This window comes from Schistocerca americana, chromosome 3, assembly GCF_021461395.2.
Source record: "Schistocerca americana isolate TAMUIC-IGC-003095 chromosome 3, iqSchAmer2.1, whole genome shotgun sequence".
Lineage (NCBI taxonomy): Eukaryota > Metazoa > Arthropoda > Insecta > Orthoptera > Acrididae > Schistocerca > Schistocerca americana.
The window spans coordinates 327449090-327474130 of NC_060121.1; the positions used below are offsets into that span (position 1 = coordinate 327449090).

At 43.8% G+C, this 25041-nt stretch overlaps 1 protein-coding gene across 1 annotated transcript in view; it reads left to right on the forward strand.

The window, feature by feature from the left end:
• LOC124606062 (facilitated trehalose transporter Tret1-like) overlaps positions 1 to 20762 on the forward strand; it is a 70711-nt gene extending 49949 nt beyond the window's left edge. Inside the window, exons 4-5 of the mRNA XM_047138024.1 lie at positions 2175 to 2387; positions 20283 to 20762. Coding sequence (XP_046993980.1) covers positions 2175 to 2387; positions 20283 to 20762 — 693 coding nt within the window. The remainder of the gene's footprint in view (positions 1 to 2174; positions 2388 to 20282) is intronic.
• The last annotated feature ends 4279 nt before the right edge of the window (positions 20763 to 25041 follow it).

Sequence of the window (25041 nt, forward strand, 5' to 3'; positions counted from 1 at the left end):
GCTCCGCACCTGAACTCGCTGTGTTTGCGACTAGCGCTGACTCTCGGCAAATTACCAAACTACGCTGTGTCGGTATGCATGAAAAAACAAAAAAAACTTTCAGGGTTTCTCTTCATAATGGCGTATGTAGGATATCTGTACAATGTTTGGTTCTTGTGCAACAAATAATTGAAAGTGTTTCCAGACTTTATGTACACCCTGTAGAGTTTGTCTCTTACCGGCATAAACAGCGATGACATCTCGCATCAAATGGAATAAAAATTCACTAAATATCTCGCTACACTCACGTTTAACGCTAGCGTTCGCTACGACGTTCACTGCAGAGCCCTCAGAACACTAGTGAACGCTCAATGACTGTCGGAGAGTGCGTGACGTAGGTGCGCAGAACAAACCTAAAAGCGACCAACATCGTGCCTGACTCCAGTTATAGCTTAATGAGCAAAAGAAAATTGACCCCCTTCTGCTTTCACGCCTCAGGAATAATATTTCACTCCTCAGGCGGTAATTAAACCAAGTTTGGGAACCACCGCTGTAGAGGTGTACCCTAACCCAGCCGATATTTTCCGAGTATTTTGGTATGAAGGGACCTCTGGTCTCCGGTGGCTCGTTACAGAATAATTGAATTTCGTTTCATTTCTTATCTCCATTTATCTGTGGATCTGAACTGGACTGAAAATATCTGCACAACATTTCGAATGTCGATGATATGCTGTGAGTCTCATGTTTGGAAAGTAGCTTGTTCCACTCACTCATGGTACTTGCTGATAACAACAGTGATGCTTCGGCGTCAAGCTTGAGTTTTTTCCCTGGCAGTGTTAGTTGCACGTTAACAGTGATCATGGTGGGCAAAACAATAGGTCTACGACAACATTTCTGGACTTGTTACATACAGCTACATACACTGGTGGAACTGATTAAAATATTGTGATAAAAGTGTACATGTTTCATCTGGGGTTTGTTGAGCGTTTTGGTGATTGAATATTGACTGATTCTTCACCGTTGGGAACGTAATTTCTCAGAAGTAAAAGTAACTGGGGTGGCAGCTAAATAAATGGTATTTAGATTGCTAATCTGTACCAAAGCGACGGTGAGCATTGGTGCATCATAACAAAATACACTACTGGCCATTAAAATTGCTACACCAAGAAGAAATGCAGATGATAAACGGGTACTCATTGGACAAGTAGATTATACTAGAACTTGCATGTGATTACATTTCACGCAATTTAGGTGCATAGATCCTGAGAAATCAGTACCAAGAACAACCACCTCTGGCCTAATAACGGCCTTGATACGCCTGGGCATTGAGTTAAACAGAGCTTGGATGGCGCGCACAGGTACAGCTGCTCATGCAGCTTCAACACGATACCGCAGTTCATCAAAAGTAATGTCTGGCGTGTTGTGACGAGCCAGTTGCTCGGCCACCATTGACCAGACGTTTTCAATTGGTGAGAGATCTGGAGAATGTGCTGGCCAGGGCAGTAGTCGAACATTTTTTGTGTCCAGAAAGGCCCGTACAGGACCTGCAAGATGCGGTCGTACATTATCCTGCTGAAATGTAGTGTTTCGCAGGGATCGAATGAAGGGTAGAGCCACACACATCACAACAACGTTTCACCAGGCAACGCCGGTCAACTGCTGTTTGAGTATGAGAAATCGGTTGGAAACTTTCCTCATGTCAGAACGTTGTAGGTGTCGCCACCGGCGTCAACCTTGTGGGAATGCTCTAAAACTAATCATTTTCATTTCAGAGCATCTTATTCCTGTCGGTTAAATTTCGCATCTGTAGCACGAAATCTTCGTGGTGTAGCAATTTTAATGGCCAGTAGTGTACACAGAAAATACCTCTGAAGAACTAGCTGAAATTTTTTCGGTTGAGTCTGGGCCCATTCTGTATCTGTAAGCCGGAGTTTTATTTCGAACCAACACAGAAACAACATTTGCAGGGGCTATTGGTTGCAAATGATGATGAACTGGTTGAGACGAAGCTGAAGCGACTGGGAACAGTTGACACTATGGGTTTTCATTAAGCAGAAACAGTTCCCCACAACGTCCAGTTTCAAGTGTGCTAGACCTGACACTTTTAAAGGCTCTGAACGTTGTCTCTTTTTGCGGTGTGCAGTTTTAGCTTTTTCTACTGCCTCTGTCGTCAACATAGACGTGTTTTGCCACAGGTGGTGACGGAGATGCTGAAACGCACCGGCTCGCTGTGGGACATGTTCAGGTCGCGAGCGGCCGCTCGAGCCCTCGGCATCGGTATGGGTCTGCAGGTAGCGCAGCAGCTTTCCGGCGTCATCATCATCATCTTCTTCTCTGTGCCCATCTTTGTGGCCGCCGGCACCTCCATGGACCCCAGCGACTGCGCCATCGTCGTCGGCGCCGTGCAGGTGAGCGCTCCTGCATTGAGGTGTCCCCCTTCTCTTGGACACGGTCTATTTATACTACATTACATTTTTCTTTTTGTCGTCAGTCCTCTGACTGGTTCGCGGCCCACCACGATTTCCTCTCTCGTCTCATCTTCATCATTCAGATCAGAACTTTCACCGTGGGGTTCATTTATCCCAATCTCTGCCTCCCCCTACAAGTTTTACACTCTACTGCTCAATGTAGCACCATGGAAGTTGTTCTTGAAGTCTTAACGCAAGTCCTGTCACCCTGTCCCTTCTTCTTGTCACTTCTTGTCAGTGTTCAAATGGCTCTGAGCTCTATGGGACTTAACATATGAGGTCATCAGTCCCCGAGAACTTAGAACTACACTACTGGCAATTAAAATTGCTACACCACAAAGATGACGTGCAACAGACGCGAAATTTAACCGACAGGAAGAATATGCTGTGATATGCAAATGATTAGTTTTTCAGAGCATTCACACAAGGTTGGCGCCGGTGGCGACACCTACAATGTGCTGACGTGAGGAAAGTTTCCAACCGATTTCTCAAATGGTTCAAATGGCTCTGAACACTATGGGACTTAACTTCTGGGGTCATCAGTCCCCTAGAACTTAGAACTACTTAAACCCAAGGACATCACACACATCCATGCCCGAGGCAGGATTCGAACCTACGACCGTAGCGGTCGCGCATTTCCAGACTGTAGCGCGCAGAACCGCTCGACCACCCCGGCCGGCACCGATTTCTCATACACAAACAGCACTTGACCGGCGTTGCCCGGTGAAACGTTGTTGTGATGCCTCGTGTAAGGAGGAGAAATGCGTACCATCACATTTCCGACTCTGATAAAGGTCGGATTGTAGCCTATCGCGATTGAGGTTTATCGTATCGCGACATTGCTGGTCGCGTTGGTCGAGGTCCAATGACTGTTGGCAGAATATAGAATCGGTGGGTTCAGGAGGGTAATACGGAACGTCGTGCTGGATCCCAACGGCCTCGTATCACTAACAGTCGAGATGACAGTCATCTTATCCGCATGGCTGTAACGGATCGTGCAGCCACGTCTCGATCCCTGAGTTAACAAGTGGGGACGTTTGCAAGACAACAACCATCTGCACGAACAATTCGACGACGTTTGCAGCGGCATGGACGATCAGCTCGGAGACCATGGCTGCGGTTACCCTTGACGCTGCATCACAGACAGGAGCGCCTACGATGGTGTACTCAACGACGAACCTGGGTGCACGAATGGCAAAACGTAACTTCTTCAGGTGAATCCAGGTTCTGTTTACAGAATCATGATGGTCGCATCCGTGTTTGGCGACATCGCTGTGAACGCACATTGGGAGCGTGTATTTGTCATCGCCATACTGGAGTATCGCCCAGCGAGATGGTATGAGGTGGCATTGGTTACATGTCTCGGTCACCTCTTGTTCGCATTGACGGCACTTTGAACAGTAGACGTTGCATTTCAGATATGTTACGACCCGTGGCTCTACCCTTCATTCGATTACTGCGAAACCCTACATTTCAGCAGGATAGTGCACGACCGCATGTTGCAGGTCATGTACGGGCCTTTCTGGATACAGAAAATGTTCGACTGCTGCCCTGGCCAGCACATTCTCCAGATCTCTCACCGATTGAAAACGTCTGGTCAATGGTGGCCGAGCAACTGGCTGGTCACAATACGCCAGTCACTACTCTTGATGAACTGTGGTATCGTGTTGAAACTGCATGAGCAGCTGTACCTATATACGCCATCCAAGATTTGGCTCAATGCCCAGGCGTATCAAGGCCGTTATTACGGCCAGAGGTGGTTGTTCTGGGTACTGATTTCTAAGGATCTATGCACCCAAATTGCGTGAAAATTTAATCACATGTCAGTTCTGGTATAATATATTTGTCCAATGAATACCCGTTTATCATCTGCAATTCGTCTTGGTGTAGCAATTTTAATGGCCAGTAGTGTACTTAAACATAACTAACCTCAGGACAGCACACACATCCATGCCCGTGGCAGGATTCGAATCCGCGGCCGTAGCAGTCGCGCAGTTCCAGACTGGAGCGCCTAGAACCGCTCGGTCACAGCGGCCGGCTGTCAGTGCTCGTCAATGTTCCTTTCCTCTACAATTCTGTGGAGACCCTCCTCGTTTCATATCTTATCAGTCCACCTAATTTTCTACATCCTTCTATAGCACCACACCTCAAACTCTTATTGGACTTAATGTGAACGAGAGAACGGGCATACTCATTATCAAGCTTACGGTAGAACTCGTCTGACATCAACGCAGAGGATCGCCGCATTATGCACCAGGCATATCGTAACCCGTAAACGTCTGTGCCTACTATCTGAGATCAAGAACTGACTCCCTGCAACATTTTGTGTGATGCCAAACCACTGGTCAGAGACTAGCAGCAGTCATTCCAGGCAATTACCGCCTCATCCGTAGGATACCGTTAACACCACAACAAAAACGACTGCTTGTGGAGAGATGCCGTGAGCGGAAAGCATGGACAGCCGCTGAAAGGCGTCGAATTGTGTTGAGTGACGAATCGTGGTTCTGTACTACCTTCCAATCCTCCGGGCAAAGCGCTGGCTTATGGAGAAGTACATTTCTTCCAATGCTCTGGAAATGTACAGTGATGTTACTCCTGTCGTCATGGTGCGAGAATCCATTGGGTGCAACTTCAGGTCGCCGCTGGTAGTGACTGAGAGTGCACTGACGGTACTGCATCCTCATCCGGCAGTGGGTCTGCGGTGTCATTTTGCAGCAGTACAATAGCAAGTCTATATGAACTGTGTGCTTGATTCTGGGGTACTCTCAAGGCGAGCAAGATCTCCAGATCTGTCACCGATAAACCTCGTGGGATCAACTCGGATATCAGTTCTGCACAAGTTTCAGTATCTATCATAACAAGGGCTAATAACAGAGCTTCAGGTCACCTAGCTTCAGGGGAGGATACAATGGCTTTATGACAACCTTTACAACCGAATCAGTGTACGCATTCACGCCTGAAGGGTTGTGACATCGTACTGATAAGTGGGTTCATACGGCCGAGTTCTTTGTACATTGGACTCAATTTTTTAATCATTTATATTACATGAAATATCCTCTCAATCCTTGAAGTTTCCTTTCATTTCTTTCTCCGCTTCTGGATGCTTCAAATTTTTTGACGGGCAGTGTATGTTTTAGTAGTCGGCACTACTTTACTATACTACAAGAAACACCATCCTCACTATCTCCTTCCAACGATTAGGTGTTATAATCACCTGTTCCGGACTCTGTCACATTTCTGTTCATCGTTTGTATTCTTGCACACAAAAGCCAGGGCTCGATGCTAGGTAATCACACATCTCCATTAAAAAAAAGTCCCAGCGAAATCTTAAATCCAGATCCATAACGTAATAGTCGTCTACACAAAATTGCTGCAATATCCACCTCGTCCAGGAAAATTATCACAACATAAGCAACAATTATTTTGAAACTGTTCGTGATTTCGATGAATGCTTTGGACTGTAGGAGGAATAGTGCAATACTCTCCAAGAAAGTGACACAGTGGACTTGTAACTTTTGCAGCCGTTGAAACGGAAAAGCGTTGAACTCCTTCTGTCGCTGTGTTGTTGCCATCTAGACTCGGCGCACACTCGGTAGTAACCAAGCGAAGTAGTTGCACTTGAGCGACCAGTACTGGTAACCACTTGAACTGAAAAGTTGTAATTGGACCCAACGTGAGCTTTGAGTGTCAATGCGTAAGCTGAAATTTACCCGGAGTTTCTATCGTTATTCATATAGCCTTGTAAAATCGAATGAATCGTTCTGAAACACCCTGTACATCCATAGAAGTTGCTCTTCACTACTGGTCATTACAAAGGAAAGATATAAGAGAAGGTAATTTTGCTTACTGTGCATAAACAGTGCAGTAAGAAGAATACATGATTAAATCTGTATGGGTATTTCTACATTTCCAGAAGGCTTTTGACACTAGCTCATAAGCGACTTTCAGTGAGACGGAATATCGTCTCAGTTATGTGACTGGATTCGTGATTTATTGTCAGAGAGGTCACAGTTCGTAGTAATTGACGGGAAGTCATCAAGAAAAACAGAAGTGATTTCTGGTGTGCTCACAAGGTAGTATTGTAGGCCTTCTGCTGTTCCTTATCTGTGTAAGCGATTTAGGAGAGTCGGCCGAAGTGGCCGTGCGGTTAAAGGCGATGCAGTCTGGAACCGGAAGACCGCTGTGGTAGCAGGTTCGAATCCTGCCTCGGGCATGGACGTTTGTGATGTCCTTAGGTTAGTTAGGTTTAATTTCTAGGGGACTAATGACCTCAGCAGTTGAGTCCCATAGTGCTCAGAGCCATTTGAACCATTTTTGATTTAGGAGACAATCTGAGCAGCCGTCTTAGGTTATTTGCAGATGATTATTATTATTATTATGTAGTATTCTGCCTAGTGGTAGGTCCATGTCTTGGTACGGAGAATTTCTGATTCCACTGTTCCCTGTCTTCAGTTTCTTCCTTCAGTCTGTTGTATCTCCTTCCATCTTTCATGTCGTCCAGATGTTGAATTCATCTTCTTCCTAGTCCTGCGTTTCCTCTGAGTTTCCCTTCGATGATATCATGTATTATTCCCTCGTGTCTAAGTACATGTCCAATCCAGTTGGCCTTTCTCTAAAGAATTGTACGCAGAATACTTCTCTTCTCTCCTAACCTTCGCAGTACATCGTCATTTTTTATGCGATCTGTCCACTTGATCTTTTCAATTCTCCTCCAGCACCACATTTCAAAGCTCTATAAGTTTTTTTTCTCCTTCTTTTTCATTGTCCATGTCTCTGCTCCATACAGTGCATTGCTCCAAATGTAGCACTTTATCAGTTTTTTCCTCAATGCCAAACTCAACTTGCTGGTCAACAGAGTCCTCTTCTTGTTGAAAGCAGCTTTGGCCATGGCGATTCTTGCTCGGATTTCGTTTGTGATAAAACTTCCCAGGCACTTGAACTGATTCACATTTTCCAGTTCCCGATTGCCAACAGTTATCTTCAAGTGTTTCTCACGTTTTGATATGCGCATAACTTTTGCTTTTTCGATGTTGATTTCCATGCTGTATTTTCTTCCCGTTTCCACCAAATTGTTCATCATGTGTTGCAGCTGTCTCTGATTTTTGGCGAGCACTACCAGGTCGTCTGCATACTTGATGGTGTTGATGAGACGTCCTCCTACTTTGAAGTTTCCGCATCCTTTCAGCGCTTCTCTCGCCAGCATTTCTCCATACAGGTTTGAAGAGTCTTGGCGACAGACAACATCCTTGTCTCACTCGCCTTCCTATTTCCACACTGTTCGTTTCTCCATAGTTCAGTCATATCTTTACCCTTTGTCCCAGGTACAAGTTCCTTGTAAGTCTCCGATCTCTCCAGTTGATTCCTATTTCCTCAAGGATGTTCATCAATATATTCCAATTGACTCTGTCGAAGGCCTTCTGCCAGTCTATAGAACAAGCGCAAACTTCTTCGTTAACGGCCAAAACTCTTTCTGACAATATCCTCATCGTGCCAATGGCGTCTCTGGTCCCTTTTCCTTTCCTGAAGATAAACTGGTCCTCTCCCATCACTTCTTCAATTTCGTTTTCCAACCGTCTATTTAGTATTCTAGCAATGATCTTTGCCCCATGCGATATCATACTAATTGTTCTATAATCACTACACTTCTTGGGTTGCTTTTTCGTCTCAAGAGTAACCATGCCGACGTCCAAAAAGTCTTCAGGCCATTCTCCAGTTTCATAGACTTTGTTTATGAGTTGTGTCAGAACTTTCAAACTTTCATTTCCGATTTCTTTAAGCAAATCCACTGGTATGTCGTCATCCCCTGTAGCTTTCCTACTCTTCATGTCGTTTATCGCCTTCTCTACTTCCCTTGTCAGTATACTGGGCCCTTTTTCATCTTCGTCAACAGCTTCCTCTGGCTCTATGTCGATGTCATCTGGGCGATGTTCTGTATCATATAGTTTCCTTATATATGCTTCCCATGTTTTCAGCACTTCCACTTGTTCAGTAACCACTTGTCCTCTAGAATCTTCTATTCCGAACGTCCTTACACTTTTGTTCTCCCCTTCTCCCAGTTCCTTCGTTTTCTGGTACATGAGGTCGTACCTTCTTCTTCTTTGTAGTTCTTCTATGTCGTCACACATTTCTTCTAAGTACTTTTCCTTCGCTTTGTCTGTTTCCCTCCTGAGGGCGTTGTTAAGTCTTCTGTATTCTTCTTAATTAACATTTTTACACTTCTTCCTTTCCTCTATCTTCTCCAGCATCTCATTGGTGATCCAGGGTTTTCTCGCTCTCTTTGTTTCCCTCCCAACTTCACTCTTCACAGTATTTAACAGAACCATTTTAACATTTTGCCATTGATCTTCCGCACTTGCACTTGTATTTTTGTGTCTCACTTCGTTAAATTTTTTCTCTAACGATTCTCATACTGCCACGTTATTCTCTCTCAGCTTTTCCAAGTCCCATCTCTGTTTTCTCCTCCCATGCTGTTGGATCTTCTTCAGCCTTGTGCTGATATCTGCAACCAAAATGTTGTGATCCGAGTCGATGTCGGCAGCCGGCATAGTCTTGGGGTCCTTCACACTGCTCCTAAACCTCTGTTTGACGAGTATGTAGTCTATCCGATACCTATTCATATCTCCTGGGCTCTTCCATGTGTACAGTTTAGTCTTCCTTTTCTTGAACCAAGTGTTCATCACCACCAAATTATTTCGGTGACAGAATTCCACTAGCATTCCTCCTCTGTTGTTTCTTTTTCCTAATGCATACTGTCCAACAATGTTTGCTTCATTGCCTTGTCGAACCACACTATTCCAGTCATCTATGATTATGGTATTTACTTTACTTGTTCCTTCATACTGAATGATGTCTTCTATTTCATTATACATTTTCTCTGCTTCTTCGTCATCGTGATCTGAAGTTGGGATGTACACTTGGACTATTAGAATGTCTACTGGTTTTGCACTTATTTTCACAAACATTAAACCGTCACTATGACACACGACTTTATTCACACTTTGCACTAATTCATTTCCCATCATTATTGCTACGCCACGTTCAAAACTTTTACCACCGGAATAAAATATTGTATAATTACCTGATACTATTTCACCACTGTCTGTCCACCTCACTTCACTTAAACCCATTATGTTCACTTCACATTTGTCCATTACTCTCTTCAGATTTTCCAGTTTTCCTGTTCTTTGAAGTGTTCTCACGTTCCATGTCCTAATCCTGAAATTAAAATGTTCATCTCTTTTGATGACACCACCTGAAATACTCCCCGCCCGGAGATCCGAACGGGGGAGCAGTTTATTTCTGGAATATTTTACTCCAGGAAACGCCATCAATATCCTCCGTCTTCCAACGTTCAGGGAATATAATAATGTGGTAGTCTTTCCATTTCCTTTCCACATCGCAGTATCATGGCCGCAAACCAGACTATGGTTGGTATCGCCCGTGAGTCTTCGATCTTGATCCATCTGAAGCATCATTTGCTCTGTGCATCAGTTCGATACTGGTGCCCACTGCTGCCCGGTACCAGAGGAAATACAGGATTGGGAAAAGAAAGACCCCTAGCTCTCGAAACCTAATAGCGTCAGGCTCGGAAAAAACAAGAGTTGGCAGAGGATGGCCAGACAGGAAAGATAAAAGTGAGGGGCCTGGCATAAGTAAGTGGAAGCAATGCCAGGACTCAGCTCGGGGCCCCGTGGTTGCCAGCCACGTACTCATTAGGTGCGAATCCCCTGGAGCTTTGCAGATGATACTCTCGTTCATTGCCGAGATACCTGTATGGTGCGAAAATTGGCAATTGATCCTAAATAATGAAAAGTGTGAGGTCATCCACATGAGAGCTAAAACGAATCCGTTAAACTTCGGTTACACGATAAATCAGTCAAATCTCAATTCAACTTAATACCTAGAAATTACAATTACGAACAACTTAAGTTGGAAGAACACGTAGAAAATGTTGTAGGGAAGGCGAACCAAAGACTGAGAATTATTGACAGAACACATAGAAGATGTAGCAGATCTACTAAAGAGACTGCCTACACTACACTTGTCCGTCTTCTTTTGGAGTACTGCCGCGCGGTGTGGGATCCTTACCAGATGGGATTAACGAAGTACTGGGTGATCAAAAAGTCAGTATAAATTTGAAAACTGAATAAATCACGGAATAATGTAGATAGAGAGGTACAAATTGACACACATGCTTGGAATGACATGAGTTTTATTAGAACCAAAAAATAAAGAAGTTCAAAAAATGTCCGTCAGATGGCGCTTCATCTGATCAGAATAGCAATAATTAGCATAACAATGTAAGACAAAGCAAAGATGATGTTCTTTACAGGAAATGCTCAATATGTCCACCATCATTCCTCAACAATAGCTGTAGTCGAGGAATAATGTTGCGAACAGCACAGTAAAGCATGTCCGGAATTATGGTGAGGCATTGGCGTCGGATGTTGTCTTCAGCATCCCTAGAGATGTCGGTCGATCACTATACACTTGCAACTTAAGGTAAGCCCAAAGCCAATAATTGTACGGACTGAGGTCTGGGGACCTGCGAGGCCAAGCATGACGAAAGTGGCGGCTGAGCACACGATCATCACCAAACGACGCGCGCAAGAGAGCTTTCACGCGTCTAGCAATATGGGGTGGAGCGCCGTCGTGCATAAACATCGTACGTTCCAGCAGGTGTTTATCAGCCAGGCTGGGCATGATGCGATTCTGTAACATATCGGCGTACCTCTCACCCTTCACGGTAGTAGGTTTGCTGTCCAGCGCCATCTGTCGGACGTTTTGTGACTTTTTTTTGTCCTAATATAACCCCATGTCATTCCAAGCATGTGTGTCAATTTTTACCTCTCTATCTACATTATTCCGTGGTTTATTACGTTTTCAAATTTATACTGAGTTTTTGATCACCCAGTACATCGAAAAAGTTTAAAGAAGAGCAGCACGCTTTGTATTTTCTAGAAATAGGCGAAAGAGTGTCACTGACACGATACAGGATTTGTGGGCATCATTAAAACAAAGGCGTTTTTCTGTTCGACGGAATCTTCTCATGAAATTTGTCACCAACTTTCTCTTCCAAATGCGAAAATATTTTGTTGACTCCTACCTACATAGGGAGAAACGATCATCATGATAAAATAAGAGAATTGCAGCTCACACGGAAAGATATAGGTGTTCGTTTTTTCTGCATGCTGTTAAAGATTGGAATAAAATGGTTCAAATGGCTCTGAGCACTATGGGACAACTGCTGAGGTCATCAGTCCCCTAGAACTTAGAACTACTTAAACCTAACTAACCTAAGGACATCACACACATCTATGCCCGAGGCAGGATTCGAACCTGCGACCGTAGCGGTCGCTCGGTTCCAGACTGTAGCGCCTAGAACCGCTCGGCCACTTCGGCCGGCAAAGATTGGAATAATAGAGAATTATTGTGAAGCTGATTCGATGAACCCTCCGTCAGGCACTTAAATGTGATTTACAGAGTATCCATGTAGATGTAGATCTAGATATATTTCACAGTATGTAGGATTCAAAATTTACTGTACAGAGCTGCCAAATGTCGCAAAGCATAAAGGAACTAACGCAGATGAGTGTCTTAATTGCACAGAAATCCGTTGATACATACAGGCAAATTATGCCATGCTCCTTCAACTTTGTGACACAATTCATCAATCATAGTAGTCTGCGAGTGGTAGCATACCAGTCCTTCAGCAAGTTGTGATCAGACATTTCCAGTGAATGACTGACCTGGAGAACATGTGAACAACAGATCCAACCGTCTGTATCGATTAAGGTCAGCACAGCAAGTGCAGTAGGCAGTCTTGCGTTATCTTGTTGAAAACTTTGTAGAGACCTCTAAGATTGAGCACAGCCACTGCCCTAAACACGTCAAAAATGAAACGGGTGCTCTCCAAATTACCGGCTGCGCGAACCAGAAATGATCGTGTTGTGTATGAAATGGCATCCAAATCATCACGCCAGACGTAGATGATGAAAGAGATCCGGTATCGTCGTTCTCCTGGGAGCCTCCAAGCACTGATACGTCCATTGCGATTCTGTAAACAGAACAGGACTCATGTGAGAAGATGATGTGGTGGTACTCCTGTGTTTGCCGTCGCACCACTGTCGGAGCACTGTCTCCGCTGGTGCATCAACGGAAGCAGTATCCATGGTCGCAATGCAGACAATACTTTGTAGTCCAAACATCACACTACTTCGTACATGATGTGGCTGCATGTTCGTGCATGGCCGAGCAAATAATGTCTGTCCTATAGGCCGTGGAGTTGCATATGCAACATTCTGAACGCATACATTCCTGGATCGAGACCAACGCGGGCAACATTATCGCGGAATTACACTGAGGTGACAAAAGCCATGGGATACCTCCTAATATTGTGCCGGATCTTCTTTTGCCCCCGCTACGGTCGCAGGTTCGAATCCTGCCTTGGGCATGGATGTGTGTGATGTCCTCAGGTTAGTTAGGTTTAAGTAGTTCTAAGTTCTAGGGGACTGATGACCTCAGATGTTAAGTCCCATAGTGCTCAGAGCCATTTGAGCCATTTCTTTTGCCCGGTGACGTAAAGCAGGAAGACGTGTCATGGACTCAAGTCGTTGGATATCTCCTGGAGAAATACTGAGCAATGATGCCTCTGCAGCCATGCGTAACTGCAAAAGTGTTGTCAGTGCAGGATTTTGTGCACAAACTAACCTCTTGATTATGACCCATAAACGTTCGATGGGATTCATGCCGGACGATCTGAGTGGCCACACCATTCGTTCGAATTGTCCAGCATGTGCTTCAAACTAATCGCAAATAATTGTGGCCCTATAACATAGCGCATTGTCATCCATTAAAATTCCATCGGGGTTTGAGAACATGAAGTCCATGAATGGATGCAGATGGCCTCCAAGTAATTCGCTTGGACCAGATGATCCAGTACATTCCATTTTAACCCAGCCCACACCATTATGGAGCCACCACCAGCGTGCCCGGTGTCTTGTTGACAGCCTGGATCCTTGGCTCCGTGGGCTCTGCGCCCCATGCGAATCCTACCATCAGCTCATCAGTTCAATCTGAAATTGATAAGAGCTGATCGAGACTCACCTGGACAGGCCACGGTTTACCAGTAGTCTAGCGTCCATCTGATATCGGCATGAACCCAGGAGAGGCGATGTTGTGCTGTTAGCAAAGGCACTCGCGTCGGTCGCGTGCAGCTGTAGACCATTAAGGCCAAAGTCCGCCGCACTGTCCTAAGGGTACGTTTGTCACACGTCCCACATCGATTTCTGCGGTTATTTCACGCAGTGTTGCGTATCTGTTGGCACTGACAACTCTGCGCAAACGCCGCTGCTCTCGGTCGTTAAGTGAAAGTCATCGGCCACTGCGTTGTCCGTCGTCAGAGGTAATATCTGAAATTTTGTGCTATCGGCACACTATTGACAACGCTGATCTCGGAATACTGAATTCCCTAACGATTTACGAAATGGGATGTCCCATGCGTCTAGCTCGAACTACCATTCAGCACAGCGAGTCTGTTAATTTCTGTCGTGCGGTGATAACCACGTCGGAAACCTATTCACATGCATCACGTGAGTACAAAAGACAGTTTCGCTAATGCAATGTCCTTTTACACCTTGTGTACGCGATACTACCACCATTTGCATATGTGCATATCCGTATGCCATTGGTTTCAGTGTATATGCGGGTGTCTGACAGGTGACGATCTAGCAGCTGTAGAATTCCGCCAGATACAAATAGTGTGAGTGCACGAGACTTCTCAGCCTTTGGGTCGCATTCGATCCTTACTGCTGACACAAGTTTAACTTTTTTATCGCGCTCAGGTTCGATATTAGGAAACCAAACGAGGAACACGTTTGGCAATACCGTCTTGAAATTGCGAGCGCAACGGCCTGGTTGGCTGACTTCAATGTCACTTAACTCGGAAACGCCGAAATCTATCGAATTTTTTCTTAGCAATTATTTATTAACATAACCCTTACAACCTTTTCAAACTGTTGCTGAGCACCCTCTAGATAACTACATCATCTGCAAAAAGACAGATTATTGTTAATATTGTTCTTCATTAATATACAACACCAACAGCAAAGGACTCAACATGCTTCTCTGGGACACACCAGAAGTTTCTCTTGCATCTGTCAACGTTTCTCCATCCGAGATAGCTTGCTGTGTTCTCCCTTTCAAAAAATCATCAAGCCGGTCAAAAATATCGCCTGATACTACGTACAATCGTACTTTTGATAATGAGCCTACATGTTGTATTGAGTCACATGGTTTTCGGAAATCGAGAAATACTGCAACTATCTGACTGCCATGTCCTAGCTTTCAGTATGTCATGTGCGAAAAGTACGAGTTGACTTTCATATGATCGATGTTGATTAGGTTGGAGGAGATCATTCTGTTAGAGATACATCATTAAGACCACGCCCAGAACAAATTCTAAGATTCTACAACAAATCGATGTCACAGATGCTGGACGATAGTTTTGCGGATCACTTCCGCTATCTCCTTGTAGTTAGGTATGATCCGTGCTTTCTTCCAGCTATTGGGCATGTTGTTTTGTTCGAGGGCTCTAGATCAGATAGGGGTTAAAAGAGATACGAGCTCAGCAGAAAATTCGGCATTCTGATAGGGATTCTATCGTGCCCTGAAGCTTTGTTCAATTGTCGCAATATCAACTGTTTATTAATACCACTGATTAGCCGCACGGCGTAGCCTCGCGGTATAATGCGCCTTTCCACGTTTCGCGCAGCTACCACCGTCTGAGGTTCGAGTCCTCCCTCGGGATGGTTGTGTGTTGTCCTTAGTGTAAGCTAGTTTAAGTTAGATTAAGTAGTGTGTAAGCCTACGGACGGATGACCTCAGCAGTTTGGTCTCATAGGAACTAACCATGAATTTCCGAATTTTCAACACCACTGACACTGACAGCAATGTCACTCATCTTTGCAGTTGAACGAGGATTAAATTAGAACAGTTCTTCTTAGTAAAGGAACATTTGAAGTCAATATTTGTGCTTTTCTTCTTCAACCTTCAGTTTCAGTTCCATTCTCGTCTGGTACCAGAAACAGCTGTTGCATATGACCAGAAATTCTTTGGATTATGTGTGAAATATTTCATGTGACCATATATCCTTTGGGTTATGTGAGAAATCCTTCGATAACATTCTTCTGTGGTGGCAACTTTAGGCTTCGGCATTACGCTATTTGACAGCCCAACGAGTTTCACTCGGCATACCCTTTTTATAGCCCAATGCTTTGCTTTACACCAATGAGTATTATATTGTAGCCTCGATGACTCTCATCATGAACTGTTGCACGATGTACATGACTGTATTTATCAAGTGCATGGTCAACTGTTCTTCTAAACCTAAGCCACTATTCTTCTACTATACATTCTTCTCTCCTCAGCTAAATGTTTCAAGTTTGGTATTGAGATACGACACTATTGTCTCTTTGTCTACTTGGCTGAACGTGTAGATTTTTCTACCTGCTTTGGATGCGGTTTGTACTTTGGTAATCATTGTCGCTGCTACAGTTGCATTGTGGTGACTGACACCCGTTTCTATCTGGACATCCTCATAGAGTTCATGTCTATTTGTTGCTATTAGAGCCAATATATTTGTGGTGGGTATGTTTTCGTACAGTATGTTCTAGGTAGTTTCTTTCTCATACCAAAAATACCATTACCATGCACAATTGCGAGCACAACGAAATAAAATCATCCAAATCGGTGAAGCCGTTGTCAGGTGATGATCTTTCTTACATCCGGCAATTGAACTGAGAGGACAAAATGAACTTATGTCCAAAAATGCATGGTTTCCAAGCTGGAGACCATTTATTCAGTCGTACTTTGTTACAGAGACTGCGGTCTAATCGCGCTGTACCGTGCAGGTACAGTAACAGTATGCTTGGTTTCCTCCTAGGGGTGGTACTGTTCCCCATACATCAGGCTCTAGCGCCCTCTCCTGCCATAACAGTTGGTAATGGCGTCCTATTCACTTCTCTTGCTTACTCACTTTGTAGTGGATGATGATGGATGGTGATACAACATTGTACGTAACGGTTCAGTATTCGAATCGAGACCTTGCCGACTTGGTGTTTACATACATAAAGACAAACGGCAGTGGGCGGCGAGCAGTAAGATTGTATCAGGAGACCTATCCCCGCCGACAACAACCACAGCATTCAGTGTTTGCAACAGTGTTTCGCTGTTTGACTGAGACAGGGGCGTTTCAGGAAGCAGGAAATCATGGACGTACCTGAAATGTTCGGACACCAGACTTGGAGAAAAATGTGATTGACGCTGTGGAAGGCGACCACTGTGTCAGTACCAGGAAGCTGGCCCGCCAGTACAGCATAAGCCCGACGACCGTGTGGAACATTTGTGACACCCCACCCGTCACTTATCTGGTTTTGGGGTGTGTTCACCCCAGCTAATTGACTAACAGATCAGCAGAGATTGCAAAACTGCCGCAATATTGGATAACGCAAAGAAAGTAATAAGGCCCTGTGACTCCAGATTGAACAGCGGTGGCAGTGTTGACATTAACTGATTCAGAATTGATCACTTTTAATTAAAAAAGGTTGCACATTGATGTTATATTCAGCTATTGAACACCAGATGCAAATGTTGAACATAAAATTAATTTATTTTAACTCACGACCTTCAATCATCACATTACATGACTCTCCTACCAGGCAGTGGTAATAAATTGCGTTTGCGCGGAGTAAAGCGCGATAACTCAGAAGTAATTCCTATTGACTGACCCAGGCGTAATGCAAAGTGCAAGAAGAATTCTACAATACATGGCCCATGAAACCCTCGTGGAAACTTTGCCGACGTGATCCAACAAATTAATCAATGACCAGAGCGGGCGCAATATCACCGAATACAGTGTGGCGGAGCGGCGTCATTGTGCTGACGTCAGCTGACCACGTGGTGCTGCAAGGCTGTGCTCTTCTATTCACTCCTAGCTAATTTGCTCAGTACATAGCTGAACCAAAACTTCCTATCTCCAAGCTCAATCGTTCCATTTGCTAGGTCCTAAACTGCAGAGATGCTCACTCTTTCTCAGGCAAGCTGAATAAAGAACGCCACGCCCGCACTCTAGGCAAGCTGGGAACGGAAGACCTCTACGGGGACTTCTCCCAGTGTGCTCTTGGCCTCGGTTTCCCCTCCAGCAAAATCACTTACGCCAACTGCAGCGCAAGTCGCATTAATTATGCGTCGCTTCCCAGCGCCGACCAATGCCTGCTCTGGGAAGTGATCAAATTCCCACAAAATTTCCCTTCCTCTCAACGTCTGCTATTCAGCTCCTCCCAGGCCACCCATCAACGTTAGCATCTGCAAAAAACACCAATTTTTTCCGAATTCTGACTCCCAGGAGAGTACTTCAAATTCCTTGGTCCTATGTTCGCATCGGAGGTCAGCGTATCTCATTCTGTCGCTTTTCACCGGATTTACTTCAGACTCTGCGGACCGTGAATTCAGCGTGAAGTTGCTACAGTCATGAACACATATATTTTGGCCTCTGTTGACTGCTTCACCGTAGCTTTGCACAGCTTACTTGCATGTTTCACTGAAAATGGGACGACTGATATTTATCGACAGGTGTACAAGTTCTCCTTCTGCTTCCTGATACACAAGCATGGGGTCAACCACCCACTCACTGACACTCATCTGAAGGCAGCTGGAGGCTGCACCCCGTTACTGCTTTCTCAGAGTTTGAGCCACCCTAAGCTGCCTATTGTCACTTCCCTTCGCTGCTCCCCAGCCGGCCATGGTCAACTCTGTATACTTCCCTGGGATAAACTAGCCTCTAGTAAATCGACGCGTTTCCACAGAGTTTTCCTGTTGTGTGAATTACTTTAAAACCATGACTCAACATTAATTATTCCAATACGTCTATACTTATACCCTCTACAAGATGCATTGTGTCTTGTCAGTCATTTTTGTTCAGCCCTACTGTTCGCTCAACGTGAGTTACGTGATCTTTAATGACTTCATGTAAGGGGCATAGTTCTTGCCATCTTACACATTCTCCATGACAATTGATACTACACTTATCACTTACAGTATGTGCAGGACTTACTAGCGACAGACTTTTCAAGTTGGGAGCAGTTTTGTCACTGGGTTTTTCCCCAGGCAACCTCGATTCCGAGATTTGTGTCATCCGTCTAATTCACAGAAGAGGCAACGTTTGTGATGACAGCGATTCATCAGCATTGGTGCAGTCGGAATGTGCAGGCCATGGTAATTGGCGACCATATTTAGGGACCAGTCTTCCATAGACATGGCCTAACAGGCTGGAACTATTGGCATTTCTTGCGGTTGACTTTGTCTCCTCTGCTGGAAGAAGTGCAACTAATGATTCGAAGGGTTATGGGGCTGCTGCATGATGGTGCTCCAACTCACTTCGCCGTTAATGTCCAGATACATCTCAGTCGTATCTTTCCTGATCCATGGATCGGACGAAGGGGTGTCGTGTGTCTGTATATGTGCGGATGGATGTGTGTGTGTGTGTACGAGTGTATACCTGTCCCTTTTTTCCCCCTAAGTTAAGTCTTTCCACTCCCGGGATTGGAATGACTCCTTACCCCCTCCCTTAAAACCTACATCCTTTCATATTTCCCTCTTCTTCCCTCTTTCCTGACGAAGCAACCTTGGGATGCGAAAGCTTGAAATTTGTGTGTGTGTTTTTTACTGTCTCCTATCAACATACCAACGCTTTCGTTTGGTGTATATATATATATATATATATATATATATATATATATATATATATATATGTGTGTGTGTGTGTGTGTGTGTGTGTGTGTGTGTGTGTGTGTGTGTGTGTGTGCGTGTGTGTATATTTGTAATATGTTAAGGGGGATGAGCTGTTACGACAAATGTCAAAAAGTTCTTGGTCGATTTACTTGCAATTTTTACACGATACTCCAATGAACATTCAGACAGACATAGGCTGTATATTTCTGTAATGCATTACATATATAAATATATATATGTAATATATGGACAGAAAACGTTGTTACCAAAAACTCTCGAAAAGATCTTGACGAGTTTACTTCAAATTTTTACACGTTGCTTTACTGAATATTCATACGGAAATGGAGATACAGACAGGGGAAGAGAAAATGGACAGAAGGAGAGGGAGAAACTTCCTGGCAGATTAAAACTGTGTGCCGGACCGAGACTCGAACTCGGGACCTTTGCCTTTCGCGGGCAAGTGCTCTACCAACTGAGCTACCCAAGCACAACTCACGCCCCTTCCTCACAGCTTTAATTCCACCAGTACCTCGTCTTTCGTTTTAGAGAGGGAGAAGGTTATTCACTGAGAGGACCAGGGAGGAGGGGATGTGCAGAATAAGAGGAAGGGGGGGATGAGAAGATGGGCAGAGAGGGGGGGACTTGCAAGCTTTTCGACGTTCGCTAGTAAGTAAATAAAAGTGCAAGTTACACGAATTTTGCAGTAAACTGACACCTTTATTATTGTCGTGCCAAAGATATATATTGCGGCGTCAGCATATCTCACAAACACAGTGCTGCTCGCAGCACTGTATATGTAACATTCTAACACTGATCACAGAAATTTTCTATCTGCGTAAGCCTACTATTCAAACAATATTTTTTGCCCACTCATAATTGGACATTATATTTCTTGATGATATGTCGGAGATGTTTTACGCTGGCTGCATTCCACCTTTATGATGTTGCAATTTTAATGCCCAACAATGTATTTTTCGCGATCGTTAGTTGACAGCCTATCCGAGAGCGGTGGCTGAGATATGGTGTCCACTGCCCATTACGTTTCAGGTGGGGTCGACGCTGCTGTCCACCGTGCTGGTGGAGCGCGCGGGTCGCCGCGTGTGGCTGGTGCTGTCGCTGTCTAGCATGGGCACCTGCCTGGTTTTGCTGGGGATCTACTTCCACTACCACGACCACACTCGCGTACCTGTGGCTGGTATCAGCTGGCTGCCGCTGCTCGCCATGTGCACATACCTGCTCACGTGCTCCCTGGGCATCGGCCCGCTGCCCTGGGCCATGATTGGCGAACTCTTCCCCGGCGAGATCAAGGGCATCGCCAGCTCCATCTGTGGCGGCACCAACTGGATCCTCTGCTTCATCGTCTCCAAGACATTTACCAACATGGTGGACGCCTTCGGAACCGACGTCACTTTCTGGATATACGGAGGCACCTGTTTTGGGGCCACTACTTGGGTCTTCTTCTTCGTCATCGAGACTAGGAACAAGTCTCTTGCGCAGATACAGAAGGAACTCGAAGGGGTATCGTAAGCTTGTCTGTCCGTCCTTGCATCAAATGTCAGAGCCAGGTTACTATGCTATACCTGCGAATAACTCTCTTATTTTCGAACTGTTCTCCGCAGCAAACCCATCCCTCTTTCCGCTTTTGTCTTCACTTTCACCAGTCTTCTTTTCATTAAAAAAATTGACATATTTTCTTTCTTAGGGAAATTATACAATCAATGGCCGCAGAACAGATTTTATTGCTGGTCTATATTGCATATGTTTCTAACCTTAGTACCGGTTTCGGTTCAAGTGAAGCATCTTCAGATCTGTGGAGATAAAAAGTAAAAGAACTAACCGTAATATAACGACAGATACACAACTTCGTTATTACACTAGGTACATTGTTGTACATTTGGTATTAGCGATGGGGTTACAGTAGCGCTGTGCACCTTAGGTTATACTGTGGTTAGTTATTTAATTTTTCTTATCCCTACAGATCTAAACATGTTTCTATGTAACCGAAGAGTAATAATATTAGCCATATTCGCGATCCAGGCGACGATGAAATATATTGTAGTCTACTTTTTATCCCTTTTCCTTTCGTGGCTTATCATTGCCGAGGTCTGCGAGTGAATATTCTGTGACCACATATTTCGAAGGATTATTGTGTTTTTCGTTCGCAAGGGGTGTGTTCTTACAAAAATTTATTGTGCTTAACCCGGCTGTAGAAAGAAAACAAACAAATAAGGTGCATAGTGCCTTGAAGCATGTGACAAGATCCTCATCATATCGATAACATTTGTATATTCTCTTTGTTGATTTTCTCATTTTTGTTGCATTTATTGTATTTCTGCATGTACATTTATTAGGTATCTCTCATCTGCATCTACTTAAACACTGCGAAAGCACTCCAGAGTGCATTCTGGAGACAAGAAACATTTCTTAGCAAGTTCAATGTAAAGATGTTACGAGTACACAATGAAACTTATGACATAACACGTGAAGCGGAAAGTAGGATATTTATTTAGCCAGCAATTGTTACCAGATTGCCCTTTATATATATTGCCGATTTGATACATTCTCGGCTAAGAAGTATGGAACAGAGTCATCAAAACAGGTGCAAGTTTTTTGAACAAAGGCGTTCTCTTTGTATAGTTCCCTGGAATTATAAAAGCAGAAACGTCGTAAGACATGACTGTTTACTAAAGTGAGTGTATCACCTTCACAATTGCTTCTGTTGAAGTACTTCTCTGCAATTTAGTAAGAATTTTGCTTGCTTGTGCAACACAGATACTTGTAGATAGATGAATCCATTCAACTCCACCCCTTATCTATTATCGTTCGCCTCTGTTGAGAGCTCTGTGGGCTGTGCCATTCTTCTTCCAGTATGTACTCAAGAATAATTGAATACAGGCAAAATTTACGTATATTTTCAATAAAAGATACCGTCAAACTAAGGCAAACTTAGTGCGCAGAAATGAGTAGCTATGTATTGCAAATAAGAAGCGATTTTCAAATTCTCTATCAGGTTCAATAGAATCACAATGTTTGTCATTTAAGCTTATGTTAAGTACGGAACTCTTTGGAGTGTAGGCAGAATTTATTTTGGTGTATCAGTCACTTACATGCTACTCGTATTTGGGTGGTTTAGTAATGTTGAAAGAGTATAAATAATTAAATATGCTGTTGCATGCTTTATCTAGTCAATATCCCAGCGATGTTCGTTTTATTGTTGTACATATGTGGTAATGGCAATAATATTTGATGTGTGTGTCCAGAATGGGATGTAGTTTTAAAGTGCATTTAAAACAAATCAAAGCACAAATGGTGTATACAATACTTCTGTTTATCAAAATCTATATTTTCAACCATTAAATTAATAGTTTGTGCATTTTGTTTTCTTATTTGCTAATTCATTAATTAAATGTGACAGTTTCAAATTACAGTTCACATAATATGCAAAAAACTGCTAATTTCTCAAACTGGGGAACAATCAAGAATGGGGTGCCGCTAGGTTCGGTCTTGGTGCCTCTGCTGTTCTTAATATATATTAATGACTTGCAATTCAATATTCACGAAGATGCAAAGCTGGTACTTTTTGACAATGATACAAGTATAGCTATCACACCCGACAGACAAGAATTAACTGGTGAAATTGTAAACGATGTTTTTCAGAAAATCATTATGTGGTTTTCTGCAAATGGGCTCTCATTAAACTATGACAAAACACAGTATATACAGTTCCACACAGTAAATGGAATGACCTCATTAATAAATATAGACTTCGATCAGAAATCTGTAGCTAATGTAGAATGTTCAAAATTTCTAGGTGTATGCATTGATGAGGGGCTGAACTGGAAAAAACACACTGAGGATCTGCTGAAACGTTTGAGTTCAGCTACTTATGCTATTAGGGCCATTGCAAATTTTGGCGATATACATCTGAGTAAATTAGCATACCACGCCTATTTTCATTCTCTGCTTTCGTATGGCATCATTTTCTGGGGTAACTCATCATAGAGTAAAAGAGTGTTCATTGCACAAAAGCGTGTAATCAGAATAATTGCTGGAGCTCATCCAAGATCATCCTGCAGACACTTATTTAAAGAGCTAGAAATCTTCACTGTAGCCTCACAATATATATATTCACTTATGAAATTTATTATTAACAATCCGAACGAATTCAAAAGTAATAGCAGTGTACATGGCTACAACACTAGGAGAAAGGATGATCTTCACTACTCAAGGTTAAATCTAACTTTGGCTCAGAAGGGGGTGAATTATGCTGCCACAAAAGTCTTTGGTCTCTTACCTAATAGCATCAAAAGTCTGACAGATAGCCATATAGCATTTAAAAGGAAATTAAAAGAATTTCTTAATGGCAACTCCTTCTACTCATTAGATGAATTTTTGGATATAGTAAGTCGGTAATTTCCCAACCTCCACAAAAAAAAAAAAAAAAGAATTGAGTGTCATGTAATATTTTGTCTAATGTAATATCTTGTATAGACACATTTTATTAACCTGACATGTTCCACATCATTACGAAGTGCCGTATTCATGATCTATGGAACAAGTACTAATCTAATCTAAGCACAGTTCCTTCTATACAGTCAGCATTTTTGGTCATTAAATACGTCTCGAGTTATTGATCCTGTTAAATGTCTCTTTTCGTTTAATACAATACTTGCTACTTGTAAATCCAGAACTCCAGTCTGTCTCTGCTGCACATTCATTGTACATTACAACACCATTCGTATTCTTGAAACTTTTCACTTCCTTACGTCCAGAACGTATATCAACCCTTCGTCATGCAACTTTCGAAGATAGTTGTGATGGCCGGAATAATGCTACAGGGGTATGGGGCAAAATATCAGCTCGGCGCAGTTGCAAGCTGGGTTACCTCATATTGTGCTGTCTCTGCCCTCCTATGTGACTGGAAGCAGCGTTTTGTCATAATACAACAGAGTCGAGTGAGTATAAATACTGGCCACTCTGGTCTAGCAGCATCTGTCTTCAACTGCTAGCTACAGTAAGAACTTCTCAACGCCAGTCGTATCTACAACTAGCTGCCACCTCTGCTAGCTATGGGTGTATGGGCCGCTCCTAGACCTGATGCTTACGGTGAGCGAAATGTTTCAAGTGGGAGCCCTCCATCTAGGGGTCTTTTCCAGGCTGTCAACTGGCTCTTGGGCATACGCAGCGGGTTTTGGGTTTGCGGTCTGTGCCCTGCCACGACCCGCATCCGTGCTGCCAGCCAGTGTCCAGCACTTTTGCACCTCGCTGTCAGTGGAATGCCAACGTGACCACACTCCACAAGGTCGCTTGGATGGCGACTTTGTCTTCTGGCATCTGTGCACTTCCAGCACATTGCCCAGTGTTGTGCTGTGGTGGGCACTGCTGATTGGGGTCATCGCATGCCACGGAGGTGTCATTCTCAGCTGATGTATGAGTCTAGCTAATTGAAGTATAATGAGGATTTGGCTGCATTTCCGATTCCACAACTGCGAAGGAGCACCCAGCACCATGGTGACTATCCTGAGACAATCGCCCTGACGCTTAACGGTACTGCCATGTAGGCAGCAGCTTACTGTTCTTCACTGTTAGTCACTGTTGCCTGTATTACAATAACTGCAAAGGTAAAAGTACGGTAAATAATCAGAGCCACGGGGACATTCCCTTAAAATTAAATTTTTAAAAAATTGGTGGCATGGCAAAGTTAGAAAAGTTGCTTGTTCTAGACAACAGGAGATCTTTTTGTATGGAATCCTCATGAAAGAAGACTTCTTAGCATAATTAGAAATCTGAAAGCCTTCGACCACAT